This window comes from Myotis nattereri (assembly GCF_964212035.1).
Source record: "Myotis nattereri genome assembly, chromosome: 13".
Taxonomy (NCBI): Eukaryota; Metazoa; Chordata; class Mammalia; order Chiroptera; family Vespertilionidae; genus Myotis; species Myotis nattereri.
Window position 1 is genome coordinate 21487376 of NC_138088.1, and position 15980 is coordinate 21503355.

At 40.2% G+C, this 15980-nt stretch overlaps 1 protein-coding gene across 1 annotated transcript in view; it reads right to left on the bottom strand.

Moving 5' to 3' along the window:
• Nucleotides 1–15980, bottom strand: part of MYPN (myopalladin) — a 77738-nt gene that overhangs the window by 3486 nt on the left and 58272 nt on the right. Inside the window, exons 13-18 of the mRNA XM_081105048.1 lie at nucleotides 9727–9948; nucleotides 7885–8034; nucleotides 6928–7010; nucleotides 5579–5705; nucleotides 3425–3632; nucleotides 1429–1594 (exon numbers count right to left, since the gene is read on the bottom strand). Coding sequence (XP_080961174.1) covers nucleotides 1429–1594; nucleotides 3425–3632; nucleotides 5579–5705; nucleotides 6928–7010; nucleotides 7885–8034; nucleotides 9727–9948 — 956 coding nt within the window. The remainder of the gene's footprint in view (nucleotides 1–1428; nucleotides 1595–3424; nucleotides 3633–5578; nucleotides 5706–6927; nucleotides 7011–7884; nucleotides 8035–9726; nucleotides 9949–15980) is intronic.

Below are 15980 nucleotides of genomic sequence, written 5' to 3' on the forward strand. Positions count from 1 at the left end.
TAAGAATTATATGTCACAGGGGAGGGAGACATCAGGATTTTAGAGATGCTTAGGTGGGGCATGGCCAAAAAAAAGGTTGGGAACCACTGATTTAGGCTGAAGTGTGAACTTGAGATTATTCTCAGTTCTTGCTTAATTTTTACCAGAGAAAAATCCTGACCTATATAAAATCATAGACTTCTCGAATGCCCAAATTCTTTAAAACCTGACAGCTACAACAGTCTCTGGCACAAATTCCCTTTACTGTGAAGAAATAATTCTCAGTAGGAATTTCTGTACACTAGCTGCCTTTGTTTGCTTGCCCCCTTGTGGCATAAAACCAAAATGGCAAAGAAATAAAGTTGGTTAGGGGAAATCAAGCAAGGCACCCACTGTAAGAAACTTGGTCCTTAAAGTTACTTTAAAAACAACCATGTGGTGATGGATAGAGAAGTTGTTTAACTGCCTCAATGTTTTGTTTTGCTTTATTTTATTTTAGCTTATTATCATCACAGCGGTTTTCTGGGTACTAATATGACTAAAGACACATGACAGAAACTATGCTTAGTCTTCATAAATTCCTTATTCATTTTTGTTTGTAATTTAAAAATTTTTTTTTTTGTAATTTTTAACATTTTTGTGTTTGTTGTTAATTGAGAGTGGAAGGGAGAGGGGGAGACAGAGAGAGAAATATCGATGTGAGAGAGACACATAAACTGGTTGCCTTCCACACGCGCCCCAACCAGGGCTGAGGATCAACCCTGCAACCAAGGTACCTGCCCTTGACCAGAACCAAACCAAGACCCTGCAGACCCTGGGCCGATGCCCTATCCACTGAGCCAAACTAGCTAGGGCCATTTGTAATTTTTAAAATCTTCACCTAAGAATATGTTTTATTGATTTCAGAGAGAGAAGAAGGGAGGGGAGAGGGAGAGAGAAATATTGATGTGAGAGAGAAACATCGATTCATTTCCTCCCATGTGTGCACCAAACCTGCAACCTAGGTATGTACCATGCCCGGGAATTGAACCTGCAACCTTTCGGTGCACAGGAAGATACTCTAACCAACTGAGCCACCCAGCCAGGGCTGCTTTTAATTTTTATAGGAGTTTATTTGAGCCAAACTGACGACATATGGGAAGCAAGATCTCAAGTGCTTCTCCTTATACATTTTTTTCTGTATATATTTTATTGTTGATAGTATTGCAGATGTCTCCTGTTTACCCCCCTTTACACCCGTCCTCCCACTTCCTGCCCCCTCCCATGTTTTCACAGTTTAAAATGGTGGGACGTTCATACAATAGACTACCCCCCAGCAACAACGCGGAATAAATTCTTGATATGCACAATAACATGGACTAAACTCAAATGCATTAATCTCAGCAAAAGAAGCCAGATTCAAAAGGCCACAGACGGATTCGGGTGTCCCTTTGCATGTGGGGTCCATACCTAATTCTCTCTCTGGTGCAAGGAATGGTCTCATTGTCCTTCTTCCAGTAGAACACGGGCGGTGGCATGCCTATCACCCGGCACTCCAGCCGCACCAGGTGGCCCTCGGGAACCCCGCTGTTCTGCAGTTTCTCCAGGATCACAGGTGCTTTCTTCACCTCTTTGGCTGAACAAGAGAAGGACCATTCTTGGTTAAATAGTAAGTGCCTGGGGGTTCATTTCTCAAACTCATTACAGTTCTGGAATTTAGCAGAGTGGATCCCTCACTCCCCTTAGCTCCTCTTCAGAGCACTTCTCACTCCTCCAAGTGGGAGTCACTGCCTTGACAAAAGCTCCAGAAAGGATTAAAAAAGAAATGAGGAAACTGTCTCTGCACATTCTGTAAGAGGCAACACTCAAGGGTCTGGATCGCACACAGAGGATGCAACTGGTAGGTGTGCAATTTAAGGAGTTTCCTTTTTTGCTTAGCAGTAAAATTTGAGAAACAATATATTTTATGTACTGCACATATCCTTTTTTTTTTGAGGCTTTGTATTGCTCTTTAATTATTTTTTTTATCCTTTTTCTTATTTATAGGAGTTTGTTTTGTAAAAGATATGTTAATTTTCCTGAACTTTTTATTTGGAAGAAGTTTACAGCTATAAAAAAGTTGAAAGAAGTATATACTATTTTTTAAAAATACACAAATTATACTTCCCAAGGAGGTTTTTTTTTGGGGGGGGGGCGGGCAGAATCAATTAAGACAAATATACCACAGATCTTGGGGTTCCAGAGTCACTATTTAAGCAAAAGAGTGGGGAAAAGTAAAAGTTGGCAATCAGTATATCATTGCAGAATAAACTTGTTCTACTCTGTCGGTAAGAAGAAATCACGAGAGAGAGAAAGGAAAAGATATGTGGGGGAACCAGCCACTGGCTTGGAGAGAGGATTAGCATGCTGAAGACACCCCGATTTCCTATAGGGGCCACGCCTGGGAGAAAGCCCAGCACTCAAACTTGTACGTTCTGAAATTGAATTCTGGCCGGACTACTACCCCAAAGGGCTGGTGCCACATAGGTGACGATGACTTGTCCTTTTTGGCAGGCATTCATTTTGTTCACATCATCTTCTAAGGCAGAAGTTCATTGCCTAGTTATGGACTCGACATTTGTTGGGCACCTTCCGTGCTGCAGGCAGAGTCAGACACCCGAGATCCACAGAACAGATCAGAATCTCTGACCTTAGGAGCTCCTAGTCGCTTTCGGGGCATAGGAGTAACCTGCTACAGAGTAAGTGCTCTGAGAGTGTCTCCTTGCCTAAGTACTATGGAAACAGAGGAGAATGTCCCTAGTGGGTCCTCTGTGCCTTGGTAGTGACATTTTAATTAAGCCTGAGGGCAGTGGTTCTCAACCTTCTGGCCCTTTAAATACAATTCCTCATGTTGTGATTCAACCATAAAATTATTTTCGTTGCAACTTCATAACTGTAATATTGCTACTGTTATGAATCATAATGTAAATATCTGATATGCAGGATGGTCTTAGGTGACCCCTGTGAAAGGGTCGTTCGACCGCCTAAGGGGTCGCGACCTTAGGGAACCGCTGCCTTAGGGAATGAGTAAGAGGTTGCTAGGCAGAGAAGGGCAGGTACAGGTATGAAAGCTTAGAGAGTGGGGTGAGGAAGAGCCTTGTGTGTTCCAGGAGTGATGAACTGTAGGATAAGTGACTTGAATTTAGTAATGCTCAGTTAATTAATTGGATAATTAATTGATTAATTAACTATTAAAATGACTCTTGTTTATTGCATGCATAATAGGCACACGGAACCCTATTATATTTTTAGCTTACTGACATTTCTTTGAAAGCAATGTACAAAATATGGCCCCTATTACAGTGAAGAAGAAACTGAGATTAGACTTGGTGGGGAAAAGGACTAAAGAACTCTGTCAGAGGCTCTGTATATTTGGGCAATGACGTTGGAAGGAGTCACGTTTAAGGGTCCCAGCAGCAAACCTTACCTACTACAGTGAGCTCCAGACTGAAGGAATTCTGTCCGGTTTTGTTGGTAGCAACACACGTGTAGGTCCCCGCATCACGTTGAGTGAGAGGGTCAATGAGCAGAGAGTGGACTCCAGTCTCCCTGACCAGCATCTTGTGGGAGGCGTCTGGTAGCACAGGCTGGCCATTGAGCAGCCACGTCAGCTCTGGGGGTGGTAAGCCACTCACCTGAAAAAAACAGGACAGCTGAGGCAAATGAGAGACTGGGGACAGGCAGATTGATTTGGCTGAATTCTTCATCCTTATCTGGCATCAAATAATGAGAGAAAACATGGAGTAGTGAAGAGACATTGGGATCTGGATGGATGGCCACATGAATTTAAATTGTATAGTATTTCAGGTCATAATCTCTATCTCTATATATAAAAGCCTAAGTGACTGGCCGACCAGCAGACCCACTGATTGCTATGATGCGCAATGACCACCAGGGGGCAGACGCTCAACATAGGAGCTACCAAATGACAGCAACTCTGCAGAGTGTCCTCTCGCACTCTAGGATCCCTTGGGGGATGTCCGATTGCCAGTTTCAGCCTGATCCCTGCAGGTCAGGCCAAGGGACCCCACCAGTGCATGAATCCGTGCACCGGGCCTCTAGTTATAGCATAAATAAGAATGAAGAAGCTAAATAGATAAAGCAGGCCTGCAGTGTCAGTTTCAGAGAGGACACCTTGCTCAGATACCTACTAAGTGAGAGGAGCCAAGTGAAAGGCAGACATTAAACCAGTGTTCCCAACCCTTACTGTGTATTATAATCACATGGGGAGCATTTGAAAATGCTGATGCCCACTAACACAGTAATGTTAAATCAGACTCTCTGGGGATAGGACCCAGGCATGGGTATCTGTTCAGATTTAGGGTGAAAGAAGTAATAGCCAATCCCAAATATTCTTTAGGCCTTCATTGGGAGAGCAAGAATCACCAAGAGAAATGGACTTTATGAATGCTTACCCACAAGCCTTTACTAATTTGCATATTAATTTTCCATCGTACTCAGCATCTTTGTAGAGGCAGAAGGGGTGATTAAGTTTCTCTTCATACTGAGAGATATCCAGGCTGCCTAAGTGAACCTTGTCTCTGATCACAGAATTAGAATGTGGAATAGCTACAGGTGATGAATGTTGACTAGCAAGAGAAACTAGCGTCTATTTTCATAATTGCCTTGGAGCCATCTTTTCATGATTATAATTTTTATTTTTTAAATATATTTTTATTGATTTCAGAGAAAAAAGGAGGAGGAGGAGGAGGAGGAGGAGGAGGAGGAGGAGGAGGAGGAGATAAACATCAATGAGGAGAGAGAATCATTGATTGGCTGCCTCCTGTATGCCCCACACTGGGGATCGAGCCTGCAACCGGGGCATGTGACCTGACCGAGAATCAAACTGTGACCTCTTGGTTTATAGGTCGACATTCAACCACTGAGCCATGCTGGTCAGGCCATGCTTATAATTTTTAAAAGGCTCTATCTCACAGCAATTTGCTCCAAGGATGGAAAAGTCACACTTTTGGCTTCATAGTAATAAAGACTTTCCAGGCACCACAAGGAAAATGGAATTATAACACCTCTTTGGTTGTCTTTTACAAACACAGCATTAACTCGATACGATACCATTATGAAGATATAACAATTTAAGTCCTAGCCAGTTTGGCTCAGTGGATAGAGCGTCAGCCTGCAAACTGAAGGGTCCCGGTTCGATTCCAGTCAATGACATTACCTGGGTTGCAGGTTTCTCAGCCCAGACCCTGTTTGGGGCTCATGTAGGAAGCAACCAACTGATGTGTTTCTCTCACATTGATATTTCTCTCTGTCTTTCCCTCTTTCTTCCACTCTCTTTAAAAATCAATGGAAAAATATCCTCAAGTGAAGCTTAAAAAAAAAAGATATAACAATTTAAAAAATTCTTGAAATACTTTTGTCTGGTATTAAACACTGAGCATTGTGGGTGGGTGGGGGGAAGTGATCTCTCTCCCTTCCCCAGTCCCCTCTTCCTTGAAAAAAACCAACCAACAAACAGAAAACACTACACAAAATAAACACAAACAAAAATAAGTGCAAACAAGCAAACAATTGCAAAATGTGAACCGATCCGGAACCAGGGACGGGTGCTAGGGTCTACCTTACAGTCGAGCCGACAGAGGCGCCCCTCATGAGCTACCATATCCCCAGGAGCCTGCAGGAAATGTGGTCGGAAAAAGCGTTCCTGTAGGGGCTCTTTGTCTCTTTCTTGCACTCGGGACCTTCCTCTATAACAACAAAGGTATTCAGGCATTAAATACAGAAACCAGTTTACAGATTGATGACAGTGGGCATGCAGGCATGACTATAGGACCTGGAGAACACTTTTTTTTTTTTTTTTTGCAGGGCGGTGAGGGAGGGAAAGGGTGTTGCTGGACCATAAACAAATAATAAATATAAATAGTGGTGTGACGCTCATGTAAAAAAACAACGTGTTAAGTATCTCATACACTGTAGGATTATCTTGAAAGATCTGTAATCAAATAAACAGGCTTTAGCTTCTTTCTCTCTGAAGTCATTCTGGGTTAAGTCGCTCAGCTCTTCTTGGGTTTGACCAGTTGTTCAAAAGTCTCAAAATAAACAAATATATCAGTATTCAAGTCGAACCTCAGATGAGATCCAAAAGAGAAGTCCTGTTTATTGCCCAGAACAAGGCAGCTGCAATCCCTGTGTCTCTGAGTAATAAAATTTGACCTGCCTATAAATTATGGCAGACCATTAAAGATTATCATGAACTTACTGGTTCAGACTGACCAACAGTAACAGCTGTTCTTGAAAAAGAAGAAGAAGAAGAAGAAGAAGAAGAAGAAGAAGAAGAAGAAGAAGGAGGAGGAGGAGGAGGAGGAGGAGGAGGAGGAGGAGGAGGAGGAGGAGGAGGATGTATAGGGCAATGATGGTGAAATACTGTATTTGAAACATGAGTCACTATCTTTGTTTCTCTGGTAAGTCACATTTAATTCATCCATGTCAGCAACTATGGAATGCTTTGCTAATATTTTATGGTCTCAAGGAAAAGCCATGCTTCTTCCTCTTAGTGGTTAGTAAAATCAGAGAAGAAGAAAGCCAAGTGGTTTATTGGAGAAAACTGGTATACTGGAGACAACAACAACAATATTCAATCTATATGTATACAATCATTAACAGTTTTTACTTTATTAAAGAAAAAATGGTAATTTAACCTAAAGAGTCTGATTTATATGCACACAGGTGCCACTGATGGTTACAAATTTCAAAGTATCAAAAGTGTGCTGTAGACCAGTACTTCTCAAATTTAGTGTGCTTATGAGTCACCTGGGGATAGTATTAAAATGTAATCCTGGGGTGGGGCGTGGGATTCTGCATTTGCAACAAGCTCCCAGGTGACACTGATGCTACAGGTGGAGGATTACACATTAAGTACCGGTGGCTGCTTGGGAGGGGCTAGAGAAGGAAGATTCATAATGTCTTTACCTGTGAGACTGGCCAGTAGATGTTAGTCGACTGCGAATAGGCAAACTTTGTACCATTAAGTGGCCAGAGCAGCTGATTCTCCCCTAAGAAAATGAATAAGATTAAAATAAGAATTCTACATTTTTTTTCAAATTATATAAACTTTTCTGGACATGAACATTATGAACCTAACTATTATAAGTTTTCTTTGGGGGGATAAAATATAATATGACTCCTTAAATCATTGTTCATATTCCAGGGGGAGGGATTTTTAAGAACATTTTGATGACTTCCATTTTTAAGTTGCGAAATAAACAGAGCACAAATTAAAAAAATGAATTCTTGTGCATTTAACATTATCTGCAGCCACACACAGAGATCATGGCCAACTGTTCTTATACTTCCCTCATTAAAGATTACCTTCAAAACTAATATTTTAATATAAAGAGTGGGTGAGAGTAGAAATTCCTATCCTAATGGTAGTTGAACATATTTATTCAGCCATATCTTTTAGGAAAAGTTTAAGTCAATCTTATTCAGAAAAGGAAAGCAAAATGTTACGGCATTCTAATTTTTACCCCCCAAAAAAGGAGATTATGAGTTTGAGAGATATTCACAAGACTTTGTGAAGTAATTTGCTTTTTCTCTAAATAACAAAAACAAAAAATTCTTTGATAGATTATTTGACTCTTCAAGAGATTCAATGAGTTGATATACACAAAAGTAAGCCCAATAGGTCTGGGATGTGTTCATAGTGAATAGATATCACTAATGCCCTTTGACAAAGGCTGAGGGGTTGAGGGACCCATCAGTGGCTAACTGGTCTTCTAAGTTGTGATACTGTGCTCTAGTTACACACAATCACAATGCTTCTCATTCATTTTCCTCAGCAATCCTTAGTAACTCGCACTTCTCAAGTTATCATTTATGACTTCAACTGCGCCTTCCTCGGCCTGCAGCACAGCTCTGCATCTCCACCTGGGGGTTGGCAGCCATGATGGTGTAGTTGCCATCGTCATCACTGGTGGTGGACTCGATGTGCAGAGAACATGTCCCGTCTCCTTCTCGCTTCATTTTGCAGTGCTCATTTCTCTTGGAAATCTGCTTCCCATCTTTGAACCAGTAGACCTGAAATGAAAGATAATCAAGGAGGAAATACATTGTTCTGTACATCTTTAAGGAGTAATGAAGTAGGGAGTAGGGTGAGGCAAGGGCTGATTCCCATCTTTATAAGTGACATCTCTTACAAAACACTTAGAAAAATTATAAAACATATTAAAAACAGTGTGATATGCTCCTGCACTTATACAATACTTAAGTTAAAAATTCTATATAATTTAGGATAGAGATAAAGCTTTTGACTATTTTTATTGTACTTCATAATTACTTTAAAAGTTACCTTAAGAACCAGATGTGTTTTCAGAGGCAATATAAAGAAAACCAGGAGCCTGAATCTTTTCCCATTATCCTATTCCCATTATCCTATCCCATTACAGGCTCAAGTCTTCTGCAGTTGCAGATCTCAGGGCCTGGAATAGCTCACCTTGCTTGAAAGGATAGTGCAGTTTCTTATGCCAAGTAGAATGAGGCCAGGATTCACTCACTAAATTTCTCATCTGGCTAAAATTTGAATATATACATATATATTTCTCAGGTTAAATTCTGTATGTATCAAGGAGCTCTCTCAAAGAGGGGTAGGGGTGGGATCAATTACAGGTTGCAGCTGCCCTCCTCTACATTTCCTGGTAACCTAACCATACATGCCAATGCCATGCTAATTAACCTTTGTGAAAGAAGAGTGGAGAGATCCCTTGCCGCAGCCATACTGGGTGTAAATCCTTCTCTCGGCTGACTGCCAAAAAATCTGATGACTCATAAAATTTTTCAGCAGCCAGTGATAATGATATGACATTTTTAGCATTTACCAACCTAACAGTAATGATACAAATATAGCTCACTTTGTACAACAACAGGCACTCTGTGGATATTCAATAAGTGTGAAAACAAATATTTCAATTTGGCGAGAGTGATGGTTGAGAGACTCAATAGCCCAAAACAGAGGATCATGACTAAGGAGATTACTTTAAAATTTTAATAAAATTCTAATTTACCCATAAGTCTGATTTATTTTTGGCCTACTTAACAATCCTATTCCTGACTGTCTCTTTTAGTCAAATTACTGGATTTTGTTAACTTTCTGGTATTGTTTTTTTAAAAAAATATATATTTTTTATTGATTTCAGAGAGGAAGGGAGAGGGAGAGAGATAGAAACATCAATGATGAGAGAGAATCATTGATTGGCTGCCTCCTGCACACCCAATACTGAGGATCGAGCCCACAACCCAGACATATGCCCTGATGGAGAATCAAACCCTGACCTCCTAGGTTTATAGGTCGATGCTCAACCACTGAGCCACGCTGGCTAGGCTTGGGCTTTTTTTTTTCCTCCCCAATTTTTATTTTTATTGATTTTAAAGAGAGGGAGGAAGGGGAAAGGAGGAGGAGAAAGAGGAGAAAGAGGAGAGAGAGAGAGAGAGAGAGAGAGAGAGAGAGAGAGAGAGAGAGAGAAACATCGAATTTATGGTTCCACTTATTTATGCATTCATTGGTTGCTTCCTATATGTACCCTGACCAGGGATCAATCTGCAACCTTGGCTATTGGGACGACACGCTAACCAACTGAGCTACGTAGTCAGGGCTCTGATATTGGTTTTTATTCCCCTAGTAGATATTTCACTGGAGTCTGCTAAGACTTTCTTAAGGTAATGTCTGCAGTTCTGTGTTGTTGCTTTGCCAACTGGCTGGTCATCTTCCCTTACCTTTGGGATAGGTATTCCAACAATTTTGCAGGTGAATGTGACTGGAGAGCCTTCTGTGACTCGAAAGTGCTTGAGTCTTTTGTCAAAGATGGGAGCAATACACTTGCCCGTGGGGATCTCATCATGTTGGATTTCATCATCGGACTCATCCACAGGGGTACGTTCCAAGCGAAATTCTATTTCATTCATCAGTCTCTGCTCAAAGCTTGAAATTTTGTACTCCTGTCAAAATGGCAAACATGCTTCAATTTCAATTTCTATGGGTGAGGTAGAAGGTGTCATTATAATTTGAAGGAGCAACGTTTCAAGGTTCAGATGTTAGATTTATATCATGGAACCCCAATAAACCAGGCATGTACCATTCCCAGTTCCTCACCATGAGCACTAAAGGAGATTTCAGTATCTCTACTATAATCCCAAACTGCCTTAGTGAATCCCGATTCCTCACCTTGAGCATGGAGCCCCAGTAGAATCCTGTAGGGAATGGAATGAAGATGGAATGTAATTTCCACAACTACTATTAATGTCCATTTCAATATGTAGAACTGCCTATCCGGTATTTTGGCTAAGCTTTTCTGAATTGCATTCTGATGCATGTCTGCATTACCAATGTCCTGAATCTACTGGACATTCCCATCTGCATAGCTGAGGAAAATCTGTATCGAATAAATCTTCCTTGATTTCACATAGGTCTTCATTGCATCTCTCTGCTCCCTTCACAACAAAACTACTTGAAACAATTTTATGTTGTTACAGGATAATTTCCATATCACTTAGTCTCTTGTTAACCTACTCCAGTAAGGATTGTGTTCTCACTGTTCCACTGAAATTACTATTGTTAGGGTCTCCAAATTTGCCATATCCAGTTGTCACTTATCTATTCTTACCTTACTAGACCTCTTAGCAGCATTAGATACAGATGGCTACTTACTCCTTTTTGAAACATTTTCTTCTGTTGGTTTTAATGACACCATACTGGTTTTCCTTCTCTTTCTCTGGCTGTTCCTTATCAGTCTTCTTTTCTAGCTCCTAATCCTAGATAGGTTATCTCATCCAATCCCATAGCTTCAGATACCTTCTGTATGCTGATAGCTCCAAGTCTTATCTCCAAGCCTGGTCTTTCCCCAGAACTCATATACCTAATGATCTACTCTGTATCATGAGAATATTATACCCAACAATTTACTCTGCATCATGGCTTGGGTGCCCAATGGGCATCTCTAACTGAGCATGGTCCAAAACAGGCCCACATGCTTTCCATCCCCCAAGAGACACGCCTACCCTGCTCTTTCTCATCTCAGGAAATATCATCTTGATTCATCCACTTGGTTAAGTGGTTAAAAGCCACATTGTCTTTTCCCCACATTTCTAAAAATGTCCAACCAGTACTTCTGTAAAAATGAGTTACTAGAAAAATGAAAATTTAAAAGCATTCAAAATTATTATGTTTAATAGACATAAAATTTCTCTGTCAAGTTACTATCAAAATTTCTTAATGGTTACTCTCCATTTCTGTACTTATCCCAAGGTGGAGAGGGGATAGCTTGCAGATTGCCGCAGGTTCTCAGACCACCCTTTGAGTACCCACTTAAACCGTAAATCTAGTACTTATCCTGAATTCCTTTCACTCTCCCTATCATATCCTATCAAACTTAAATGTCAACTCCCTAAAGCAGTCTTCCCAGGCCACTTCATCTAAAGCAGCGGTTCTCAACCTGTGGGTCGCGACCCCTTTGGGGGTCGAACGACCCTTTCACAGGGGTCGCCTAAGACCATCAGAAAACGCATATATAATTACATATTGTTTTTGTGATTAATCACTATGCTTTAATTATGTTCAATTTGTAACAATGAAAATACATCCTGCATATCAGATATTTGCATTACGATTCATAACAGTAGCAAAATTACAGTTATGAAGTAGCAACGAAAATAATTTTATGGTTGAGGGTCACCACAACATGAGGAACTGTATTAAAGGGTCGCGGCATTAGGAAGGTTGAGAACCACTGATCTAAAGTAACTCGCCAGCCTGGCCAGTGTGGCTCAGTGGTTGAGCATTGACCCATGAACCAGGAGGTCACCAGTTCAATTCCCGGGTGATGCCCAGTGTGGGTGTGCAGGTGACAGCTGATGGATGTTTCTATCTCTTTCTTCCTCTCCCTTCCTCTCTATCTAAAAGTCAGGGAAAACATATTTTAAAAAATAAAAAACTCTGCACTCTAATTTCCTAATACCAGTTGCTATCTAGTATTTTTCTTGTTTGCTTGTTTCTTGATTGAAAGATTAAATATCTCTAAGCACTGGAATGTTACTTTCATAAGAGCAGAGATCTTGTTTATCTTGCTTCCCACTAAATCAACAGCACCTAAATAGTGAATGCCTGCCTCATGGCAAGTACTCAGTGAGTATCTTAAGAATGAGTGATTTAAGCAATACAATAAAAAATAAAAAATAAATAAAAAAAAAGAATGAGTGAATACATGAATGACATGGGGACAAGCACATGTTCCAACTCTACCACATCTTTGAGGAATCCGGAATTTGTTTTGATGATTTTTATCAAGATGGGGCCTGATTTTACAGAATTTAAGATGTTTGAATTGATTTAACACAAAGGACTACAGAAGCAATATGATAAAAATATTCATATTTTGTTATACTGTAAATGTATACATACTGGTTAAATATTTATTGTTTTACCAATACTACAAATCGGGAGGATTATGAGAATAGAACACTCAGTGAATTATTTTTAAAATATTAAAAGAGCCGAAACCGGTTTGGCTCAGTGGATAGAGCGTCGGCCTGCGGACTGAAAGGTCCCAGGTTCGATTCCGGTCAAGGGCATGTACCTGGGTTGCGGGCATATCTCCAGTAGGAGATGTGCAGGAGGCAGCTGATCGATGTTTCTCTCTCATCGATGTTTCTAACTCTCTCTCTCCCTTCCTCTCTGTAAAAAATCAATAAAATATATTAAAAAAAAAAAAAAAAAATAAAAAAAAAAAATAAAATATTAAAAGAATTGAGAGCCCAGAAATAAACCCACATGTATATGGGCAAATAATTTGTGCTAAAGGAGCCAAAAATATACAGTGGAGAAAAGAAGCCTCTTCAATAAATGACGCTGGGAAAATTGGAAAGCCATATGCAAAAGAATAAAATTAGACTGCTATTTGTCACCATACATAAAAATTAACTCAAAATGAATCAATAACCTAAATATTAGACCTGAAATAATGAATTACATAGAAGAAAACATAGGTACTAAACTAATGAACCTTGGTTTTAGAGAGTGTCTTATTAATTTGACCTCAAAGGCAAAGGAAGTAAAAGCAAAAATAAGTAAGTGGGACTATATTAGACTAAAAAGCTTCCACACAGCAAAAGAAACCAACAACAAAACAAAAAGGCAACAAACAAAATGGCAGAAGATATGTGTAAACAACACCTCTGATAAAGGGTTAATAGCCAAAATATATAAATAACTCATACAACTCAATAACAAAAAACAATCCAATTAAAAATTGGGCAGAGGACCTGTATGGACACTTCTCCCAAGAAGACATACAAATGGCCCACAGATATGAGAAGATGCTCTTCACTAGCTATTAGGGAAATGCAAATCCAACTACAATAAGATGCCATCCCACACCTGTTAGAATGGCTATGATCAACAAGATAAGTAATAATAACTGTTTGAGAGGTTGTGGAGAAAAAGGAACCCTCATTCACTGTTTGTGGGAATGTAAACAGGTACAGCCACTATGGAAAACAGTAAAGACATTCCTCAAAAAATTACGGATAGAGTTATCATATGACCCAGCAATCCCTCTTCTGGGTATCTATCTGAAAAATTTGAAAACATTTGTTCACATGTTCATTATAACATTATTCACAGTGGCCAAGACATGGAAACAACTGAAGTGTCTTTCAATAGAGGATTGGACAAAGATGTGGTACATACATATATACAATGGAATTCTACTCAGCCATATGAAAAGATGGAACCCATTTGTGACAACATGGGTGGATCTTGAGAATATCGTGTTAAGCGAAATAAGTCAGAAGGAAAACGTCAATAACCATAGGATTTTACTTATATTTGGGAATTAATACTGAAAGCAACAAATGAACAAAAAGGTAAACAAACAAACAAAAACTCCTAGATGCAGACAACAGTGGTAACCAGAGGGAAGGGCAGTTGGGGGTGAGGTAGGAAAGGGTAACGGGGGTCAAATATATGGTGACGGAAGAAGACTTGACTTTGGGTGGTGAACACATAATACAGTATACACATGTTGTATTATAGAATTGCACATTTGAAACTATATAATTTTGTTAACCAATGCCACCCCAATAACTTTAATTAAAATACTATTTGTAACTATGGAGCATATAGTTGTAAGCAGATTTTATCTGGAAGTTTCTACTGGGGCACCAAGATGGGCTACATATCAGAAAACAAGTGAGTTCGGAGACAAACTATTTTCCAGAAATTTCAAAGCTGGTGTTTAAGGATAGGTTGGATGATTTAAAGCCTTCACTTCCATCAGAGTTATAAGAATCAGGAGGGAGAAGATCCAGTGAGAGGACTTTGGAGAGAGTTATTAATGTCTGTGAGTGTCCTACCTCTACCTCCAGCCCCTGGGGACCTCCCTTTCACCTGAAGTCTAGCCAGGTCTCGCTCCTGCCTAAGAAATCTGGAGTGAAGAGTGAGGTGGACTTTTGTTGGTGGCCAAGCTCAAGGCAGCTTTGAGTGGCCTTCACTCCTGCATTGTTCCAGGGCAGAGGACTGTGATGGCTCTCGTCATGCACACGTGGCTCACACACGACACAAAGCCAGTGTGGGGTCAGCTTTTGTCCCTCCATGGTTGGGAAAGGAAGGAGTCAGAAATAGCAGTTGGAGAAGTGGGGCAAGAGGGGGCAAAAAAAGAGCGAAGCTGGCCATGGTTCCCTTCCTGGCTATTTGGGTCCGTATCTTGCAGAAGTCCCTGGTGAAGGAGGGGGTTTGTGTGTGGGTGTTAGTTTTCATTAAGGATTGGAGTGTTGGTTACTACCAGGACTGGACATTTTGTATGACTGGATCAAGATTGTATTTTTGCAAAACAGTAACCAGAGAACCTTATATGAATGAAAAGTGGTCACAATGATTTTGAGATAGCTTCACATTTGAGATTGCCAGGAGAAGAATTAGCCCATTAGATGAATTTATAGGGATATGGAGAGAAAAAAATTCTTTTTAGACATACCTGCTTAATGTACCACTTACACGATATGTATAAATTGCAGAGGAGTAACAAACAAAATCAGAATATTGTAGGTCAAAGAGTTTCCATGAAAGATTTCATAAAGTATTTGGGAAGTTGATTCTCAGGAATAAGGGAAGCCATGCAATGGTGTGGCTTGTTACTAAAGCACTGAATCTTTATATCTGAGGTGTTAACAGAGATGCACACTATCTCCAGAGCAGGAAGTGACATTTTCCGTGGTGCTTAGCAACTAAGGGATGGTTACACATAAATCAAGGTTGTCATTCCAAGTTATGACTGACGGGACTCAGATTTTGTAAGAAAATTTGCAAACACAAGCAATATGTTCAAGTTAAATTTAAAGGTGCTTTTTGCACTGTTCTGCACAAAGGTTGCACTACTGATCCACTGTTGGTGGACAGCACATTGAGTTTCCAGGACTGGACTTACGTTGCATTCTCATTTTCCCTTGCCTTGTCCCCTTTGTGAGTAACGGCAGGAGTTTCTGTATCACCTGCTCATAGGTAATGTCTATGCTCAAAGGAAGGAATTTTTCTTTCTGTAAATCTGGCCTGTATGGCAATCAAATCAGTGATATATGACCTATCCTTTCCAGCTTATATGTATAACCTTAAGTGAAAATGAATTTCACAGAAGTTCAGTTGCTCTATGAAAGAAAACAAAAAGCTAAAAAAAATTCTCAGAAGAATATGCCATTTGAAAATATAATTCCTTTCTTCCCTTTAAAGATAACCCTCTTAAGGCTGATAATTTGACAAGTTGAAACATGTGATTTTTGGGACACATCTGCAGAAATTTCCTTCCAATTGGCAGAGTGGTGGGGAGTGCCTTCCTTCTGTGGAGAACCACGGTGTGATGACACATCACAATCACGTATGTCATTGCCCAGGCTCCAGATTTCCAAAATGGGGGCCATCGTCAGAAACTCACTGCCTTGAGCTCACGCTGGCTTCCTCTGCTCTGGGCTTCAGGGGCAAATCA